Consider the following 18,562-nt stretch of genomic DNA (forward strand, 5'->3'; position numbering starts at 1 on the left):
GAGCTGGGTCCTGGCATCTTGGGGCGCAGTGCGATGGGGATGGGGATTTGCAGGCTTGCAGGGCTGCCATACAACGGGGATGGGGATTTGCAGACTTGCAGGGATACTGCGCAATGGATTTGCAGGGATACTATGCACTGGGGATTTTGCAGGTTTGCAGGGCTGCCATGCAGTGGGATTTTGCAGGCTCGCAGGGCTGCTATACCATGGGGATTTGCAGGCTCGCAGGGGTACTATGCAATGGGGCTGAGGATTTGAGGCTTGCAGGGCTGCTGTGCAAAGGGGATTTAAAGGCTTGCAGGGCTGCCAGGCTTTCCAGCCCCGTCAGACAGGGCTGGGCTGCATTCCTGCGGCTCCTTGAAGCCTTGGGGAGCTGCTTTTCCAGCCTGGCAGCGAAGGCAGCTGTCTGCACAGGACCTTAATGCTTAAGGGCCAGGCAGCATCCGGGGAAGTGCGTTTGCTGTGCAAACAGAACTCAGCCTTTCTGCAGACTTATCGAAGGCATTTAGGGCTCGATGCGTTTGTTAAGCAAATAAATCGCACCCGGCAAAGCTTCAGTGACACCGTTCCCCTTTCCCCTCCCGCGCTCCTGCCAGCTGGTGTGTCACTGCCCGGCATCCTGCAGCACCTGGCCATTAATATGCAGGCCTGTAATTACCCGGAGCTGATGATGGCTCCAAATTAAACATGGGAGCTCAGCAGCCATCCCTGCCCATCCTGACCATGGATGCCACGGTGATGCTTAACCACGGGGCACCCCGTGCCTGCGCTGTGATCCGTCTCTTGGATGCGCACAGTGAAATCCTTCGGCTTCAGGCTCGGTGACTGCAGTAAACAGGCAATTTTCTGTCGCTGCTTGAGGCTGGGGAAGATGAAATCCGAGTCGGCAGGTGCCAGCGTGGGAGGCTGACTGCCTCCGGGTGCTCTTCGCTGCTGAAGGATGGAGGAGAGGTCTCCTGGCTGTGCAGGGACCCTGGAGTTGCCCATCGATGCCTACTGCTCTGCCAGCCCGAAACACCTCGAGTTTGTGCTTCCCTTGCTCCAGGCTTTCCTGTGCCCCTTTGGCATCTCCCCTCTGCCCCATCGTGCCCCCACCCCCTGTCACACGCTGCCCACAGCAAGGGCTTTATTGAGGTGAGGGCAGGCACCATCTCCCGCCTTGCCTTTGCCTGGAGCCCGAGTTATCTGATCCCAGCCAGCCCGTGGGTCTGTCTGGCCGCTGCTCCTGCTGTCATGTTCCTCTGCTTCCCATTTATTTTTCCCTTCCAGATATACTCTCGAGCCTCAGCTGCTTGCAGAGCTGGGGCTCCAAGCCTGCTCCCCCCCCGCCTCGCTCACACCAGCCTCTCCCTTTGCCTGGCCACTGGTGCCTACCCAGGGCTGTACCCCCCTTGCAGCCAGAGTGATGGCCACCCCTGCCCCTAGGGACAGCCTTTTCCTCCTGCTCCCTCATCCCTGGGGCACTGGTGGGGGTGCCTGCCATTTGCCCTTGCACCCGGTGCCAGCGGGACTGCGGCGTGGCTGCTGGCAGATGCCTGTGCTGAGATGCGGCTGTGGGTACCAATCCGTCCTGCCCTCTCCACGCACTCTAGGCATCCTCTGCAACGAGCCCCAGCTTGGTCCTGTGCCCTGCCCGAGATCGCTGCTCGCTTTTCCCTGCAGAGTACAGGCAGCGGCCAGCTCTGCAGGCACTGGGGTCACTGCTGTCACCCCATGGAGACACCAGGTCTCACCCTGCTGAGGACCTTGCTGGTGCTGGAAGCAAGCCATCCTCCAGGTTTCCAGCTCTTCCAAAGTCACCAGAGTCACTTGTGCACTTATGGGCCACTTAGTGCTGTAATTACAGACATGCTTTAATTAACATAATTGCGTTTCTACACAAATAAAACATTTGGTGTAGTTAATTCCTAGTCTGCAGCTCCAAACCGAGACTCCCCCCCCCCCAGGTCCTGCCTCAGTGGCAGGGGAGTGAGCAGCTGCCAGCAGTGGGGGCTGGCAGGGGTAGGAGAGCAGGGCTCTTGCCCCCCAGCGGGTAAATCCCTCTGCCCCAGCCAGGGCCTGAGCTGGATACCCCCCCGCCCATTGCCCCCCAGCACTAAGGGTGGCTGGGGTCCCCTTCCCTGTGGCTTGGCATCACTGGTGCGACCAGGACATCTTGCTGGCTTGCAGGGCTCTGCGGCACTGAGCTTGCTGGGATGCGGCACTGGGATTGCTGAGATGGAGCAAGGAACTTGCTGGGATATGGCACGTGGTTTGCTGGGATGCAGTACTGGGATCGTGAGGACATGGCACTGGGATTGCTGGGTTATGACACTGGGCTTGCTGGGATGGTGGCATTGGACTTGCTGGCACATAGCACTGGGATTGCTGAGATGCAGCGCTGGGATTGCTAGGATATGATGCTGGACTTCTTAGGACATGGCACTGGGATTACTGGGATGTGGCACTGGGCTTGCTGGGATGCTGTATTGGGATTACTAGCACATAGCACTGGGATTACTGGGATGGAGCACTGGGCTTCCTGGGACACAGCTGTGGGTTTGCTGTGACACAGCGCTGGGACTGCTGAGACAGTGCTGGGATTACTGGGACACAGGGCCATGTCAGCAGGTGATTGCCGCAGCCGGGTGAGATGTGGCCAGGCTGGGTGCTGGGGATCCAGCCCCTTAAGCCCACCCCGGTGCCTCCCCAGGATGCTCTGTCCCCTCCCAGAGCCCCCCTGCGCCAGCAGCATCACCCAGGTGCTCCCGAAAGGCTTTGGCTGGAGGATGCGAAAGGAGCCGAGGAGCTGCTGGTGGAAACATGCAGGGATGGTTTGGGAAAATGGCTGATGCTCACGTGCCTGCAGGGTTTGCTAAATGCCCTTTTCATTAAAAAAATAAAAAAAGGGGGGGGAAAATATTCCATTTTTCTCGAGCTGAAAATGAAAGTGATTATGTAATGAGCAATAAATTACTTAAAGAGAATGACTCATTAGAGCAAATACAGAAAAAGTCACCATGTATTTTTAGCTCGAACACCTCGTGCTGTACCCGGCATTAACCCTTGCGGGGTGCAGCCTGGCCCCCCACCTCGCCCCCACTGTGACCGGGGCAACACCCCCAAAGGTGCCATAATTTGTTCAATAAGGATTTTGTCCCTGTGACGTATTCCCGATGGAGTGTGGAAGTGATGGGGCCAGCGTGGCTGAGCTGTGGGTCCCCCACGCCGTGCCCCCCATCCTCGGTGGGATACTTGCAGGTGGGCCAGGGGATGCTGCTCACCCTGGATCCAGGTCCCTATCACAGATGAGCTCCCTGCTCTGCTTCCCATCCCAGTCTTTCCTGCTGGGATAATTAACACTGAACCCTTCCCAAGCAGCGCAGACCCCGTGTGCCGCTGTTATTTCCCTGCCAAAGAGCCTGATGAATTAATTTGGAAATAGAAGTGACGAACAAATTAATTGGAGGAGAACAAGCAAGCAAGTGAGTGATCCCGTTTTAATCCAGGTTAAATCAGCGAGTGAGTGCATTGTTAACAAAAGAGAGATAACGAGGGGGAATTGGAGCAGGCAGGTGCCAGGCGAAAGAGTGGCAGCAGGTGCCTGAGCGTGGGATTCCAAGGGATGCCCACGGAGAGTTGTCCTGAGAGGGGGAAGATCCTGGGGACACCAGTAGGAACCTGTACGAGTGTGGGGAGGAGTGAGAGCTGCGTGTTACCCCCACATCAGGGTCCCTGGGGATGGTCCTGCCAGGTCCCTGCCTGCGCTGCCCATGTCCCCACTCATCCCTTTGCCACCCCTTTGATGAAATGGAGCATTGTTTTGACCTGATTTGCCTCCAAGGAGGAGATTTCCACCAGGAGTGGGGTAGGAAGTGCCTGAAGGTGCTAGAGAAGAGCTGGGGTTCCCTTCTGTCCCCCTTCTATCAGATGGGTCTCATTGGGTCTAGAGGGGAAACTGAGGCACAGCATGTTTTAAAGTGTCAACACAGCAGGATATAGTGCCCGGGCATCCATGGTGACCTTGGGGACATGGCTGTCCTTCCCTGGGTATCCATGGTGCCCTCAGGGACACAGTTACTCCTTCCTGGGAATCTGTGGTGCCCTTGGGAATGCAGCTCTCCCTCCCCAAGCATTACAAGGGGGTCCTGCTGACGAGGGAACATGTTGGGGAAACAGAGGCTGAGCTGTGTGCGTTCGTGTCCCTGGAGCAAGAGGAGGGCTGGAGCAGGTGGCCTTTTGGTGAAAGTGTTTGGAATTCAGCCAGATCTGCCCTTCTGCCTATGCTGGGCTGGGGGCACAGATTCTGGGGGGCATGGGCACAGAGAGCTGTGCTGGCTACACGCACCCAGGCTGTGATGGCTGTAGTGGGGTACTGAGCATTCCTGGGTCAGGCTCAGAGCCTCCCTGGCTTAAGTGATGTTATAATTCAGATCTTCTTTTGAGAAGCCCATGGGATCTGGATGTGTGCGTGGGGATGGAAAGCCTGTTCCCCCTGTGCCAAATTTCTCAGGAGTCTCCAAATCTGATGAAAACCAGCCCTGCTTTCCCGTCCCGGGGCAGAGTCCCTGGTGCTTGTGGTGGCACCTCAGTCTGCTGTCACCTGGCAGCAAACCCACCACACAAGGGGCCAAGGCGAGCAGAAGGGACTACTGGGAACACGTGGCAGAAGTCTCATGTCCTGCAGCTGGAGTAGGGTCAGTATGAAGTGACGCAGCCCATTGCTAATGGAGATCACCTATTATTCTTGTATTTAATCTGGCAATAAATCCATGTCCTCCATATGCCTGGGCCGGTCTGGGGTCTTCCTTATTGCTGCTTGGCCACCTGGAATAGCCGGCGTGGCACAGTCATTAATGTACTAACGATTTGCCTAAGTGCTTCTGGAAGAACATTGCCCACCTGGCTCAGATGCTTCGTTTATTTTTCACCTAGAATGTATCAGAAGAGAAATTTACGGTGATAAAAGGTGGGGAAAAACAAGGCAACGCCAAATGAAGTTGCTAAATGAGGTTCCCATCCCGCCGGGCTGGGTCTGCCTGCACCCCTGAGCCGTGCCTGCTGTGTGGGGCAGCCCTGCGGGCTCCGCTGGGGGGGTCAGAGCTGTTTTCTCAGCGGGAAACTGAGGCACAGGGAGGCTGGAGGCAGGCTGGGCTCTGAGCTTCGTGCTCCGGAGTTGCAGCCTGCTGTCTGTGGCTGAAGAGCTCACAGTGGGGGCTAACGGGGCTGGGGCTCACCCTGCACCTTGCTGCGCTCACAGCACACGGTGCTGGGGGGGCTGCATGTCTGGGGGGGCTGGGCCCCCTGGGCACTTGCTGTCTCCCCAGTGCATGCAGTCCCCTGAATGCATGCCGTCCCCTCCATGCATGCTGTCCCCCAGGCACCTGCTGTCCCCCCTCCTCATGCATGCCCTCTCTCTAGGTACATGCTGTCCCTCCAGACACATGCTGTCCCTTCAGGCAGCTCCTGTCCCTCAAGAACACGTGCTGTCCCTTGACACACATGCTGTCCCTGTGTACACGTGCGGTCCTTTCAGACACCTGCTGTCCCTCAAGAACACGTTGCTGTCCCTTAAGACACGTGTTGTCCCCGAAGTGTGTGGTGACCTTCCATATACATGCTGTCCCCCAGGTCATGTCCCTCCAGACACACGCTGTCCCCCTGGATGCAAGCTGTCCCCATGAGTGTCATCTGTCCCTCACCCCCCCGAGCATGCAGCAGGTGTGTGTTCTGACCCCACGAGTGCAGGATGCTCGCAGGGGACAGGCTGCATGTGACAGTGGGGCTGAGCCACCCGGGGGTAAAAGCCCTTGCAAGCCAAGCTGGAGGTGTCCGTGGCCACCATGGGCAGCGCTTGCTCATAGCCAAGGACCAGCCAAGCTGTCTCCACGCTGGGGAAAGCAGTTGAGGAACAGGAGGGAGCTGCAGCCCCGGGGAGAGAGATGGAAACGGAGAGAACAGCCCTTTACACACCTTCCAGCCGGTCCCAAGGGGGACCAGCCTTCTTGGGAAGGGCAATCAGCTGCCGGGGAGCAGAGAGGGCTCTGCCACCCCCCCCACCCCCCTAACTAGCCCTTGCTCGCTGGCCACTGCCAGCGCCAACCCCCCACCCACCCACCCACCCCCGGCACCCCGCGCAGCTGAGCTGTCTCCATAGAGACCCTCCAAGGGCTCCATCACTTATTCATCACCCTCAGCCAGGTCCCTTCATTGCTCAGCTCAAAATCCACAGTAGTAATGACAGCAGCAACAACCAGTGCAAAACCATCCCTGCCCATGCCCAGGACTCGGTGCCACCAGGTTCCCACAGCTGGCATCTCCCGGGGACTGTCCCTGCCAAGGGGCCAGGTGCCAGGACACCTGCGTCCCTGCCCAGCCCTGGGTTCGTACCATGCCTCGGTTCCTGCAGTTGCATCCCTTTGGGTGCTGGGCATCCGTGGGGCTCACGATGTGCCAGGGGTGACAGGGTGCTGTTGGCTCTTGGGGTGGCAGCGATGGCAGGAGTGAGCCCGGTGACAGCTGAGGTGGGGACGGGGCAGGTCAGTGAGGCCTTCGCATCGCTCTGGGTAAGCTGGCTGCTCCCGGCCCGTGCTGGAAAGGGAAGGGGTGTCCCCAGCCAGGACAGAGCCCATACAAATGTAGGGATGCACTGGGTGCAAACCTGGAGTGCACGGGGTGCAAATGTGGGGCTGCGCAAAACACCGAGCTGCATGGGGTGCAAACGTGGGGGTGCACAGGGTGCAAGCGTGGAGCTGCAGGAATGCAAACACCAGGCTGAGTGGCTCCCAGCCCGGAGGCTGACCCTGGGGGGGGGCTGTGGGGCTTCTGCTGCCCCTGGGGTCGGCCTTGAGGGCTGGCTGTCAGCGACGGGACATGGATGGAGGGAAAGGTGGGGAGTGTGTGTGTACTCGCATGCATGTGCACCCCACGCACATACATGTGATGCACACAAATACACACCTCCCACACATGTGCACTCCCTGTGCATACAACCCCCATCACCACACGTGCCCCCCAAGTGCATGCACACGAACACTCCCTGTGCATATACGCACCCTGTGCCTGCACAAACGCATGTCTCTTGTGCATGCACGCTCTGCATGCATGTGCCCCTCTCCTTGCACCCCTTGTGCATGCACACACAAGCACACCCTGCATGCATCCCTGTGCGTGCAACCCCCCGCCACCGCATGCACAGCCCCATCCAGGCACCCCATGCACACGTGTACACACACAAACACAACACCCCCCCATGCAAGTCCACCTAAGCACACATCCCCATGCATGCACGCCCACAGGGAACATGCAAACTGATCCGTACCCGTGCACACACACACGCACACACATGTCGCAGCTGCCAGCAGCTGCAGGAGCAGCCTCTGCCCTGCCAGCCCCAGCTCTCCCAGAAATGATCCCCAGCAGCAATGCCCTCCTGCCCCACTCTTTCTCCCTGCCCTGCTGCAGGTCTTCCTCACTCCTGGACATGCACAGGTCTCCTTGTGGGCAGGAGGCCCTGCCTGCTCCTGCCCAGCAGCAGAGACATCATCTTTAATGGGAGGGGAAGGAGCCAGCGGCTTCTTCCTTCTGCTCTGAAGCAGTTTGGCTGCAGCCGCCGGTGCCATCGATTGTCTGGGCTCACGGAGCCTCCCGGTACCCTGAGCCTTGTCCCCAGGGGTCGGTGGCAACGGACCCTGAGCGTCACCCTGGGGAGGGACGCTGCAGCATGCCCTGCTCTGGTGGGCAATGTAACCCTTGTGGTGCAGCCCCATTTTGGCCACCACCAGCCAGGGCTGCGGTGTTGGGTAGGATTTATTGGTGAAGAAGCCATCACCGCCTTCCTCGGCGAGCAGCAAATGAGATATTGATCGGCAGCTGCGTCCAGCGCCAGGTTACACCCCCGCGGAGCAAGCGGTGAGGCTTGGCTGCTGCAGAGAGCCCCGGCCGGGGGGATTAGCGGCCGAGCGGGAGAACAGATGGATTTATTTCCGCCTGAATTTAGAGCTGGCAGAGTCACCCGGATTAGCAGCTCTGGCGAAGTAACACCTCAATTTATCTGTAGATACAGCAGTTCGATTAGCGGCCACGTCCCCAGAGCTCTGCTCCAGCCAGCTGAGTCCGGGTTGCTTCCGTGGCAGGGACCGCGCCACAGGCAGGGACACTGTAGCCCCGGTGTCCCCGCTCCCTCGTCCCCGGCCACACGTCCACCGGACGTGGGGTGCAATGAGGCATCTTCAGTGCTGGATGCGACAGCCCCAGGCATCCCGCCCTGCTCCCCCCTGCCTCCCGTGGCCATGTGCACCCTGTCCCCATGCCTGGCCACACGGTGTGCGCCCCCCCCCCCCCCCGCCCCCGTCAGGGATGCTGTGGGGATGCTCAGGGAGATGTCACTGTCCTTGTCCCAGCTGTGCTTCCCTGGAGCCACTACCAGAGCCAGGATCTGGCCCGGCAATCCACCCCAGTGCCACTGCTGCCACTTAATGAAGCTTCACTGATCTGACATGATTTACAGCAACGCTGGCACAGCTGGTAACTGCCAGGCCACGCTCCCCTCCCACGTTGGGCAAGGCAGCACCCGGCATCCCTGTACTCCCAGTATACCCAGTATACCCAACAATGCTGCTCTGGGGGCAGGTTTCTGCAGCTTTCCCTCCTAAACACAACCTGCAATGGGGCCTGGGCATGGGGAGAAACGCGTTGCTGGTGTTTTGGGGCTACATGGGCTTGGAAGGCTCAGCCTTGCTTCTTACCACCCCCACTCCCCCCAAATCCCCCGGCTTTGGTGCTTTGGTGCTGTTTGCTGCCGGCACCTCCTGCTCTCCCAGGGAAAAGCTGAGTCTGTGGGTCTCAGACACCAAAGGAGGTTTCTTGAGGCGTCTTTTGCGTGAAATAAGGGTTAATATTTACTAGCTTGCATGAACTTCGCTCCCTCCTATGCCATTAAACAACCCTCCCGCTGAAGCAGGGCTGGGATGCCTGGCAGGCTGCCGCCCCGAATCCTGGGGAGAGACATGATGGGCAGCACCAGTCTATCAACCCCAGGTCAGAAACATGGAAAAAAACCCACAGTCAGAGTGGAAACATAGGAAACGTGGCTGGGGAATATGCTCCTTTGCCTCTCCCCAGCACCTGGATTTATTCCCCAGCAGCTCCCAGCCCTATGCCAGGGTTGGGACAGGGGTGGATGCTGCATGTCCCCAATCCGACTGTGACACCCTGGGGACTGCATGAGTCAGTGAGCTGGAGCAGCTCGTAATTATACCGGGTTGTTAACAAGCTGGCCAGGGAGGTGGGCTCTGTTGCATGCACGCTGGCTGAGAGGCCGGGCCTGCGTGCAACCGTGGTGCTGCAGCCCTGCGCCCTGCAGCCCTGCGCCCTGCAGCCCCGTGTCCCTGCAGCCCTGTCCCCAGGCGCCAGGATGAGCAGCTGGGGACAGGGGACCTGGGGTCAGCCCCACACTGTGCCTTTGTGTGGGCTCAGCAATACCTGCCTGTCCGCCAGGCAGCTGCACTGGGCCCGTGACCTGCTGCCTGTGTGGCTCTGGTGACAATGACATCCCAAGCTCGGCACTGATCCTGCCAGCCCGGCAGCTGCTGCAGAGCACCCAGCTCTTCGGGGGTGATTCTGCCCCACGGGGAAATGTATCAGCCCCACTGGGAATTTGCTTCACGCACAGAGCACAGGACCCGCACCTGAGCCAGCAGGATCCGTCCAGGCTGGGCAGAGCTGGGCAGGCTGAGCTGCTGCTGGGGTCCCTGCAGCAGGGTGTCCCTGCAGCGAGGTGTCCCCATGGCTGGGGAGCCCAGGGCTTGATCATGGGGACTTGGTGGGTCCTGTGGTGGCCTGGTCAGGGTGATGGGCACAGGGAGACCCTGCCCCATGGGAGCTGACTCAGAGTGCATGCCCTGGAGTCCCCGGGGCAGGAAGCTCTGCCCTCACCCCCCTGCACCCCTCATCCTGCCAGGGGGTGCTGAGCCGTGGCCCTCCTGGCTGTGCCGGTGCCCCGCTGCTGCCTGCTTCGTTAAGGACAGCGGCTGACAAAGCTGCCCACACCCCCCCTTGCTGCCATCTCTAATTATAGCCCAGCTGGAGGGTGACTCACCAGGAGCAGCCCCCGCGGGGTCCTTCCCCCCTCCCCAGCTCCACAGCCATGACAGGGTGATGCACCTCCACCCACGGGGCTAGATCGCTGCCCCTCGACCACCCCGCTCCCCCTCTGTGGAGTCCCCATACCCAGAACCCACTGGGGATGGTGGGGTCCTTCCCCAGCCAGCACAGGGGTGCTGCTCCCCAAACCCAGGGTGCCCGGCAGCTGCGGCTCCAAAGCTGTTGGTGGCATCTGCTCCCGTCATGGTGGCACTTGTCCCCACTGCCATAGAAACAAACCCTGCCAGCGCCCAGATCCGGCCGATTCCCACTCGGTGAGAGGGGAAACTGAGGCTGGAGTGGAGGAAGAGCTATTCAAAGGGTTTTTCCTCAGCAGCTGCCAGGGCTGCTGCGTGGCCAACCTCTCCTTGGTGGGAGGAGAAGGACGGGAGCCAAAGCGACGGCTGCTGGGGCCAGGAGCAGAGCGCGAAGCGGCTAAGGAGGTGCGAGGTGGGCAGGGGAGCGGGCAGCGGGTGAAGTCAGGGGGTGAAGGCAGGGGGTGAAGGGGGGGGGTGAAGGCAGGGGATGAAGGCGGGGTGCCTGTCCGCACCAGGGGGCTGTGATGGCCAGGCAGGGCCTGGGGAGGGAGAAACGTTCTCCTGGCACCTGCAAGGCATGAGGAGCTGAGCCCAGTGAGGGGCTGTTGCCCAGGGCTGGTGTGCGTGGCCTCGTGCTGTCACCCGGAACGAGGTGCCCATGGCCCTGTGCCACCCCCAGGGCAAGGTGCCCATGACCCTGTGCCACCCCTGGGGAGAGGTGCCCATGGCCTTGTGGCACCCCCGGGGCAAAGTGCCCATGACTCTGTGGCACCCCCAGGGCGAGGTGCCCATCGCCCTGTGCCATTGCCCAGGGCAAGGTGCCCGTCGCCCATCACCCATGGCCACGTCACCCTCCAGTCCCAGGACAATGCCAGCACAGCGCTGAGGCTGGCCCCCCCTGAGCCGAGGCGGGGGCTGTGTCCCAGCCTGGGGCACCTCGCCCGCCCCCCGGGGCAGGACCCCCGCTCTGCCCGTGGTGGCTTCTCCTGGGGGGCTGCGGGAGGGTGCCCCGGGGCACGGTGGGGGCTGGCCAGCCTGAGCCGCCCCGGCGTGGCCCTGTCCACTAGATGGCCCTGCGGCTTCGCCGGCTGCCCTGCCTCCCCCCCGCGGGCCCACCTGCCCGGGGGTGCGGGGTGCAGGGAGTGGGGTGCATCACGCAGGGAGCGTAGGGTGCAGGGAGTGGGGTGCACGGTGCAGGGAGCCGGGTGTGGAGTGCAGGGTGCATCATGCAGGGAGCATGGGGTGCAGGGAGCATGGGGTGCAGGGAGCAGGGTGTGGGGTGCAGGGAGTGGGGTGCAAGTTGCAGGGAGCAGGGCGTGGGGTGTGGGGTGCAGCATACAAGATGCAGGGTGCATCACGCAGGGAGTGTGGCGTGCAGGGAGCAGGGTGTGGGGTGCATCATGCTGGGTGTAGGGTGCATCACAAAAGCAGCAGGGTGTGGGGTGCAGCGTTCGAGGTGCAGGTTGCATTGTGCAGGGTGTGGGGTGCAGCGTGCGAGGTGCAGGTTGCGTTGTGCAGGGTGTAGGGTGCAAGTTGCATTGTGCAGGGTGTGGGGTGCAGCGTGCGAGGTGCAGGTTGCATTGTGCAGGGTATGGGGTGCAAGTTGCATTGTGCAGGGTGTGGGGTGCAGCGTGCGAGGTGCAGGGTTGCATTGTGCAGGGTGTAGGGTGCAAGTTGCATTGTGTAGGGTGTGGGGTGCAGCGTGCGAGGTGCAGGTTGCATCATGCAGGGAGCAGGGTGCGGGATGCAGGATGTAGGGTGCAGGGTGCCACATGCAGGCTGCAGGATTCAGGGTGCAGGTTGCAGCACACAGGGAGGGTCCTGCTGTCAGGCCTCCACCTCCCCAGGGAGCCTGGCCCAGCCCCCCAGAGATGCTTTGGAGCTGCAGCACCTCCCTGGGCCACTGAGAGGGGTTAGCTGGGAGGGGGGGGATGCAGCTTCAGTAACCCCCAACTCTCCTCCGCTTGGCCATTGCCCCAAGGTGGCTTGGCCACTCAGTCACCCCACATGCCCATGGGATGCCCATGGGGACAAGGGCACCGAGGAACTTTCCCACCCTTTGGAGATGTTTCTGCCTCCACCAGCAGCAGGGCTTTTGTGGATTTGGTGCTCTCCCCGTGGGTCTCAAGACTGTGCGAGAGGGGTTGAGCCCCTGCAAGCCACCAGCGTATCCCCACAGTGCCCTGTCCCTGGGGAGCAGCAGGACCCTTTGGCTCCCAGCAGATGGGAGGCATGACCAAGGACCTGTGCTTTCACTCCAGCCAAAGCTTCCCCTGCACAAAAGGCAGCACTCGCATCTGGCTGGAGTGGTGGGTGTATATTCTCTGATGTCTGATAGCGTGGCTGTGCACACAGCATTGGCACATAGGAGGCTCTTTGGGGTGTTTTGCAGAACCTGCGGAGCAGAGGTCCTGGGGACACCCCTCTGCAGTGGGGCTGAGCCCCAGTGCCATCGGGGGAAACACGCCAGGGGCGGCCAGCTCAGCTGGGGCTGCCCCCTCACGCCCACAGCAGCTGCAGTGTGGCGGCGGAGGGGATGAGCTCCGGAGGGTGGCTGATCTGGGGGGCTGTTGGGGCCTCACAAGCTGGGACACGCTGCCAAAACATCCCCGCCAAGCTGAGGGCAGTGCCCAGCGCCGGCAGGGAGGGGGCCCAGCACCCTGCAAGGGGCCCTGCACCCCCCGATTTCCCACCCCATCCAGCCTCCCTGCAAGCCGGGATGAAGAACTGGCTTAAGATCACACAGGCGATGGCTGCTGAGCAGCCCGGGGAGAGGATAAGAGCATGAGCAGCACTTAAATGGCTGTTACTGGCAGCTTAGGCCAGTTTAGCTCTGGTTTAGCTGATCTGAGCGACAAGGGAACGTGGAGCGAGCCAAGGGGTTCATGGGCTTTGGGGGAAGAGCAGGAGGTCTTCCTCCCCCAATCCAAGCCTTCCTCCTCTGCCCGGAGGAGATGGAGGTGGGATGGCAACCCTGGCAGGCCCTGTGTTTGTAGACTTTGGCACAGTGTCTCCTTCGCTTGCACATCTGCCTACTTTATTTCCCGTTTCTTCGTGTTTTCATTCGGTGCCGCTGCCTGCATCCCTCTGGCGGGTCACATCCCGGCTGCACCCATCCTGCCCGGCTCCTGGCCCTGGCTGAAGAAACCATCAAAGCACCGTCCTCTTGATCCACCACCTCCACCACCCCGTCTCTTTGGGTGGGCTCCCCGAGCTGAGCCCCGCTGTCCTCTGTGCGTGCTGTGGCACTGGGGTCCCTGTGTGGCTCAGGTTGTGCAGGGGGAGCAGCACCCCCAAAATCCTGGTGCTTGTCCCTGGGAGGGGAGGGGAGACTCGGCGTGTGTGTGCGTCACTTCTTACCGAAGGCGATGGGGGGGGGGTGGCTGGGAGTGAACAGCATCCCTGTGGGGGGTTCCCAAGTGGGGTCTCCTCCGTGTGTACAATGGGGGTCCCTCCCTGTGCAAGCATGGGGCGGGGTGCTGTTGCGGTGCAGGGCTTGCCAGGGTGCTGGGTGGGACATTCCGTGGGGATGGGAGCCGGGGTGGGGAGGGCTCTCTGCACCAAGCCCTGCAGCAGAGTCACCCCAGGGCCAGGGGTGGGCACCCTAAAAATGGGGGGAGGCTTCCAGGGAGGATGGGGGGACGCCCAACCCAAGGGCACAGTCTTTAAAGGGGGGGAACTACATGGGGAGGGGGGGGATCAGCGGGTGACCCCTGCCCAAAAAAGGGGAAGGCGCAGAGGAGGCACCTCTCAATCCAAGCCCTCTACCCCAACCCCCATGAGGGGAGGGTTTAATGGGAGGGTGGGGACTCCCCCAGACCCAGGGGGGGATACTCAGTACCTGCCCCATAGGAGAGCACTGCCAGCCCGCTGCCCCACAGCGGGAGCACCCCACCCCCCACTGGGGAGCAACACTCCTACCCCCTCCTCACACCAGAGACCCCTACCCCACAACAGGGAGCAATGAATGCCCTGACCCCCCCACCCCATGCGGGGGGTGATGACCTGACTCTCTCCCCACACTGCGGACCTCCACCCCACCCCAGGGAGCGATGCCTCGACCCCCTCCCCACACTGGGGACCCACACCCCACCCCAGGGAGCGATGCCCTGACTCCCTCCCCACACCGTGGACCCCCACCCCATATGGGGAGTGATGCCCCGACCCCCTCCCCACACTGGGGACCCCCATGCTGACACCAGCACCACCACCCCACCCCACCCCCGATACTGGGGACCAATGTCACTATGCCTCGACCCCTGCCCTACACCGGCCTCCCCTGCCCCGACCCCCACTCCGGGACCCCATCCCGCCTCCTGCCCAACCCCACCCTGCGATGTCCCGACCCCCTCCCGGCACCGGGGACCCCCCGCCGGGCCCCCGCCCCCCCAGGCCCCCGCGCAGCAGGTGCGGAGCGGAGCGCGGGGCGGAGCGGGGCGGGGAGCGGCGGGGCCCGCAGCCCCTGCCCGGGGGCGGGGAGCCGCGGGCCGAGCCGAGCCGAGCCGAGCCGCGGCGGGCCGGGAGCCGGCATGGTGCTGGGGCTGCAGCATCTCCTCACCGCACTCCTTCAATTTTTCAGACGGGGCCAGCAGGTTTTCTTGAAGGTGGAGGACGCCGTGCCCGGCTCCGAGGCGCTACAGGTAGGGGCGGCGGGACCCCCACCCACCCCACCCCACGGGTGTCCCCTCGACCCCCCCCCCCGCTCCCCTCCCACCCGGGACCCGCGACCCTCCCCCGACCCTCCCCCCTTCCAAAGTGGGGTCCCTGTTGCCAACAGCCTTCCCTTCCACGCGGGACCCCCGCCCCACCTCCATCTCCACGCGGGACCCCCGCCCCACCTCGCCTCCCACTCGAGACCCCCATTCCAGCCGCCTCCCCTCCCGCCCGGGACCCGGTTGGGATGACGGAAGCGGGTGCCGGGGCAACCTTGCTGAGCCCCCTCCCGGTGCCGGGGGTCCCCGGCTTTATGCTGGGGGGGGGGGGGGGAGGTGCGATGGCGGAGCCTGGGCTCCCGGGGCGCCGTGCGACCCCCCCGGGAGGGCGGGGGACACGCTTCTGCTCGGTGGGGAAACTGAGGCACGGAGCTGCGGGCCCGGCCCGGGGGAGGCTGGCCAGGATGGGGAGCACCGAGGGGAGTGGGCGAAGGGCGGTCGTGCCCCCCCGGACCCGCTTCCGCAGCCGGGGGGAGCTGGCCGGGTGCGCGGCGCTGCACGGAGCCGGCCGGGGTGGGGGGCCCGACTTGGGGGGAGTCAGGATGAGACCCCCGCGGCTCGGTGGCTCCCGGGGTATGGGAGTGGGGTGGGGGCTGTCCCACCGGGGGTGCTGGGGTGCGGAGCGCCTGGCAAGCGGCAGGGAGAGGGCTCCCGGGGCGGGGGCTGCTGTGTCTGTGTGGGTCCCTCGCCTTCCCCGGAGGGGTCCGTGCGCGTGTCCCCCACAGCCCCGCAGGAAGGAGGCGGCCGGGGGGGGGGGGGGGGGGGCGGCCCGGATCCCGCCAGGCCGGAGGAAATGGGCTGGACCGGGTGGCCCCGATCCCGGCCCCGATCGCGGCCGCGATCCCGGTCCCGATCCCGGTGCCGGCGGAGCCGGGAGCCGGGGCCGCACCATGGGGAGCCTCCAGGACACCGTGAGCGACCCCGGGGCAGGGGAAACGGGGAGACCCTAGGGGGGTCTAGGGTGGAGAGGGCTGGGGGTCCCTGCGTGCGGGGGTCCCTTGTGTGCAGGGGGTTTGGGGGTGCGGTGTGGTTGGGAGCACCTGAGGATGTGGGTGCTGTGTGTCTGGGGGGGTTGGGGACCCCACTCCCCCCTGTCCCCCTGCCCTGCTTGCAAAAGGAGCCCCCGGTGCGCGGCTGCAGGCAGCCCTGCCTGGCCAAGGCAGGGGCAGGCAGCGTGTCCCACCGCAGGGCCGGTCCTCGGGGGTGGGGGGGGTGGGGGGTGGGGGGTGTTGGAAAGGGGGAAGCCCCATCAGACTCCCCCCAGCAGCACCCTTCCCTGAGACCCCCCTCCCTCCTTGAGTGAGTTGCACATTTTGTGGGGACACACATGGCTGCACCCCCATATGTGGATGGGAAAACGTTTGGTCCCTTTGTGCTCCTGTGCTTTCAAACACACCCCAGTTTGGGGAGGGGGTTGCTTGGGGGGATTCCCCCTCAGACCACAGCACTCCCACCCCTTCGTGCCGTCTGTCTGCCCTCCAGGCTGGACCCCTGACCCCCATGCTGGCCGTGCCGACGGTTTGGGGTGCAAGAGCTGTGGCCATGGTCCCACTGCCCCGTGCTGGGGACTCGGGCTGGGCAGGGGCTCCGGGGGGCTCCAGTTTCAAGGCCGGAGTGAGGCAGGGACCTGAGGCTTTGCACTGGGAAATGAAGGGAAGGAAACACTTTCCGGGAAACAGCCAGAAGCTGCTGACAGAGGGAAAGGAGCTGGCTTGCGCCCCAGTGGTCGGGTGCTCACCATGGGGTGCGCTGAGCCCCCAGGGAAGGGCAGGGTGAAGCTTGGGGACATCAGAGCTGTCACCTGGCACAGGGGCAGGATGTGTGACTCCTTACCGGCCTGGGGAAGGAGCCCTCTCTGCAGCACAGGGGGGACCCTGTGACCCCTCTTAGTCCCAGACCCCCAGCACCCAACCAGCCCTGTCCCAGGAGGGTGCTTACAGCTGGGTGGGCATCAAGCCCCGGCTGCAGCCCCCCAAGGGGACCTGGAGGTGTGGGAGAACCTGGAATAGAGCTGCAACCCCCAGTTCTGGTGAAGAAAAAGCCACCCAGATGGGGGGCCGGGGGGGGGGGGGGGGCTGGGGTGGCACTGAGGAGGAGAGGGACATGTGACAGGGCAGAGCTGCCCCCCAAGCCATCCCTGGTGTGCACAGGGCAAAGGGACATGACGAGGGATGTGTGGGGGATGGATCCTGCCAGGCTGGCCCACTGCAGTGCACGCCAGCCCAGGGTGGGAGAGGAACAGCTCATCCCACCCCCAGCCCCAAAATGCTCCTGGACCCCCGTCCACATCAGTGCCCTGGGTGCTACCTGCGTTTGGGACCCCCTTCCCCGAGCCTGGGGTGTGTGTGTAGGGGATATATAGGGCTTGGGGCTTTATTGCTCACCCCAGCGCCAGCCCCCACTTAGACCACCCCACTGTGGGGTGAGGCTGAAGATGTCTGTGCCTCCTCTCCCTCCCAGCCGCCGGCCCCAATGCAATTACCCATTGACTGGCCCATGAATCAAACCCTAATTGATATGTGTTAGCAGCCTGGCTAAGCAGGAAGGAGCTGGGGGGGGGGGGGGGGGTTGGGGGGGTGGGGGCGGGGGGGGGGCACACTGTGCCCAGGGGCTGGGGACAGGGGGAACACACTTGGGTACTGCCTCCCCCCTGCACCCCATCCCACCCCAGGGGATGATGCCTTTGCCGACCTGGCAGGGCTCGGGGTGCCTTGGCTGGTGCTGCGGGGCTGCCTCTGCCTCAGTTTCCCCACGTGTGGGGCCAGCGGCCAGGCTCATGGGGCAGGGGACCTGTCGAGGGCGGTGTAGGGACATGGGTGTGTGGGCGTTTGTCCCGGCTTTGCTGGCGTTTCCTCCGGTGGACACAAACACATCAGCAGGGCAATAAAGGGGAGGAAAGGGCCGCGGCGCACAATGCGGCAGGGACGCTTCTTTCCATGACGTGGGGCAGGGCTGGCTTCCTCCACACCCCACCGAGCCGCAGGGCAGAGCGAGACCCCCACATCGGAGTGGGGCCACCCCACTGGTCCCCAGCCTGGGGGTCCCCACCGGCAAAAGCTCTTTCTGCACAGCTGCTCTGAGGAGTGACTCCTCGGGGGTGCAGGATCAGCCCGTGCCAGCCCTGGCACTGCTTTTGAGGGGGGACTGTGGGGTTCAGGTTGTGGGTCCTGCCCCTCCCATGCCCCACGGCATCACACGGGGCTTGCGGCTGCCTCCAGGGATGTGGAAGTGGCCCAGCCATGGTGGCACAGCCCTGCCTTGTCCAGGGGGGCTGCAGGGCGAGCCCAGAGCCTGGCCAGGCTGTGGGTGCTGCTGCTGCACCCTGAGCAGTGGGGCTGCGTGCAGGCATTGGCACTGGGAGATGCAGAGTTGGGTGGGGGGCAGCTGGCACTGGGGTGGGGGGTGTTGACCTTTGGTATTTGGTGGAGAGGAGGAATTTTTTGTGCTGGGTCCAGCAGTGCAGCATTGTCCTCCCAGCCACGATGGGTGCTGCGGCTGACCTTGGCTTTTTGGAGCCGAGCTGAGACATTTTGCTGGGAGGTGATGGCAGGGATCCCCTGCCTGCGGCCGGGCAGCCGAGCCAGCTGCCTGCAAGGCCAGGTATGGGGGGGGCTTATGTGCCTTGCGGGGGGTGAGCTGGCTGTGGGGACAGTGGCATCCGTGGCGGCACAGTGGGGAGAGAGGGGTGAA

At 63.2% G+C, this 18,562-nt stretch overlaps 1 protein-coding gene across 2 annotated transcripts in view; it reads left to right on the forward strand.

Annotated features, from left to right (window-relative positions):
* Window positions 1-18,562, forward strand: part of PDE2A (phosphodiesterase 2A) — a 55,983-nt gene that overhangs the window by 11,025 nt on the left and 26,396 nt on the right. Inside the window, exon 2 of one of the 2 annotated variants that reach the window (XM_037377770.1) lies at window positions 14,740-14,800. In XM_037377770.1, the coding sequence (XP_037233667.1) occupies window positions 14,740-14,800 (61 nt within the window). Of the gene's footprint in view, window positions 1-14,739; window positions 14,801-15,696; window positions 15,784-18,562 lie in introns of those variants that run through there. The other variant, XM_037377771.1, reaches the window with a different exon arrangement.

This window comes from Falco rusticolus, chromosome 2 (assembly GCF_015220075.1).
Source record: "Falco rusticolus isolate bFalRus1 chromosome 2, bFalRus1.pri, whole genome shotgun sequence".
In the NCBI taxonomy this organism is placed as follows: Eukaryota; Metazoa; Chordata; class Aves; order Falconiformes; family Falconidae; genus Falco; species Falco rusticolus.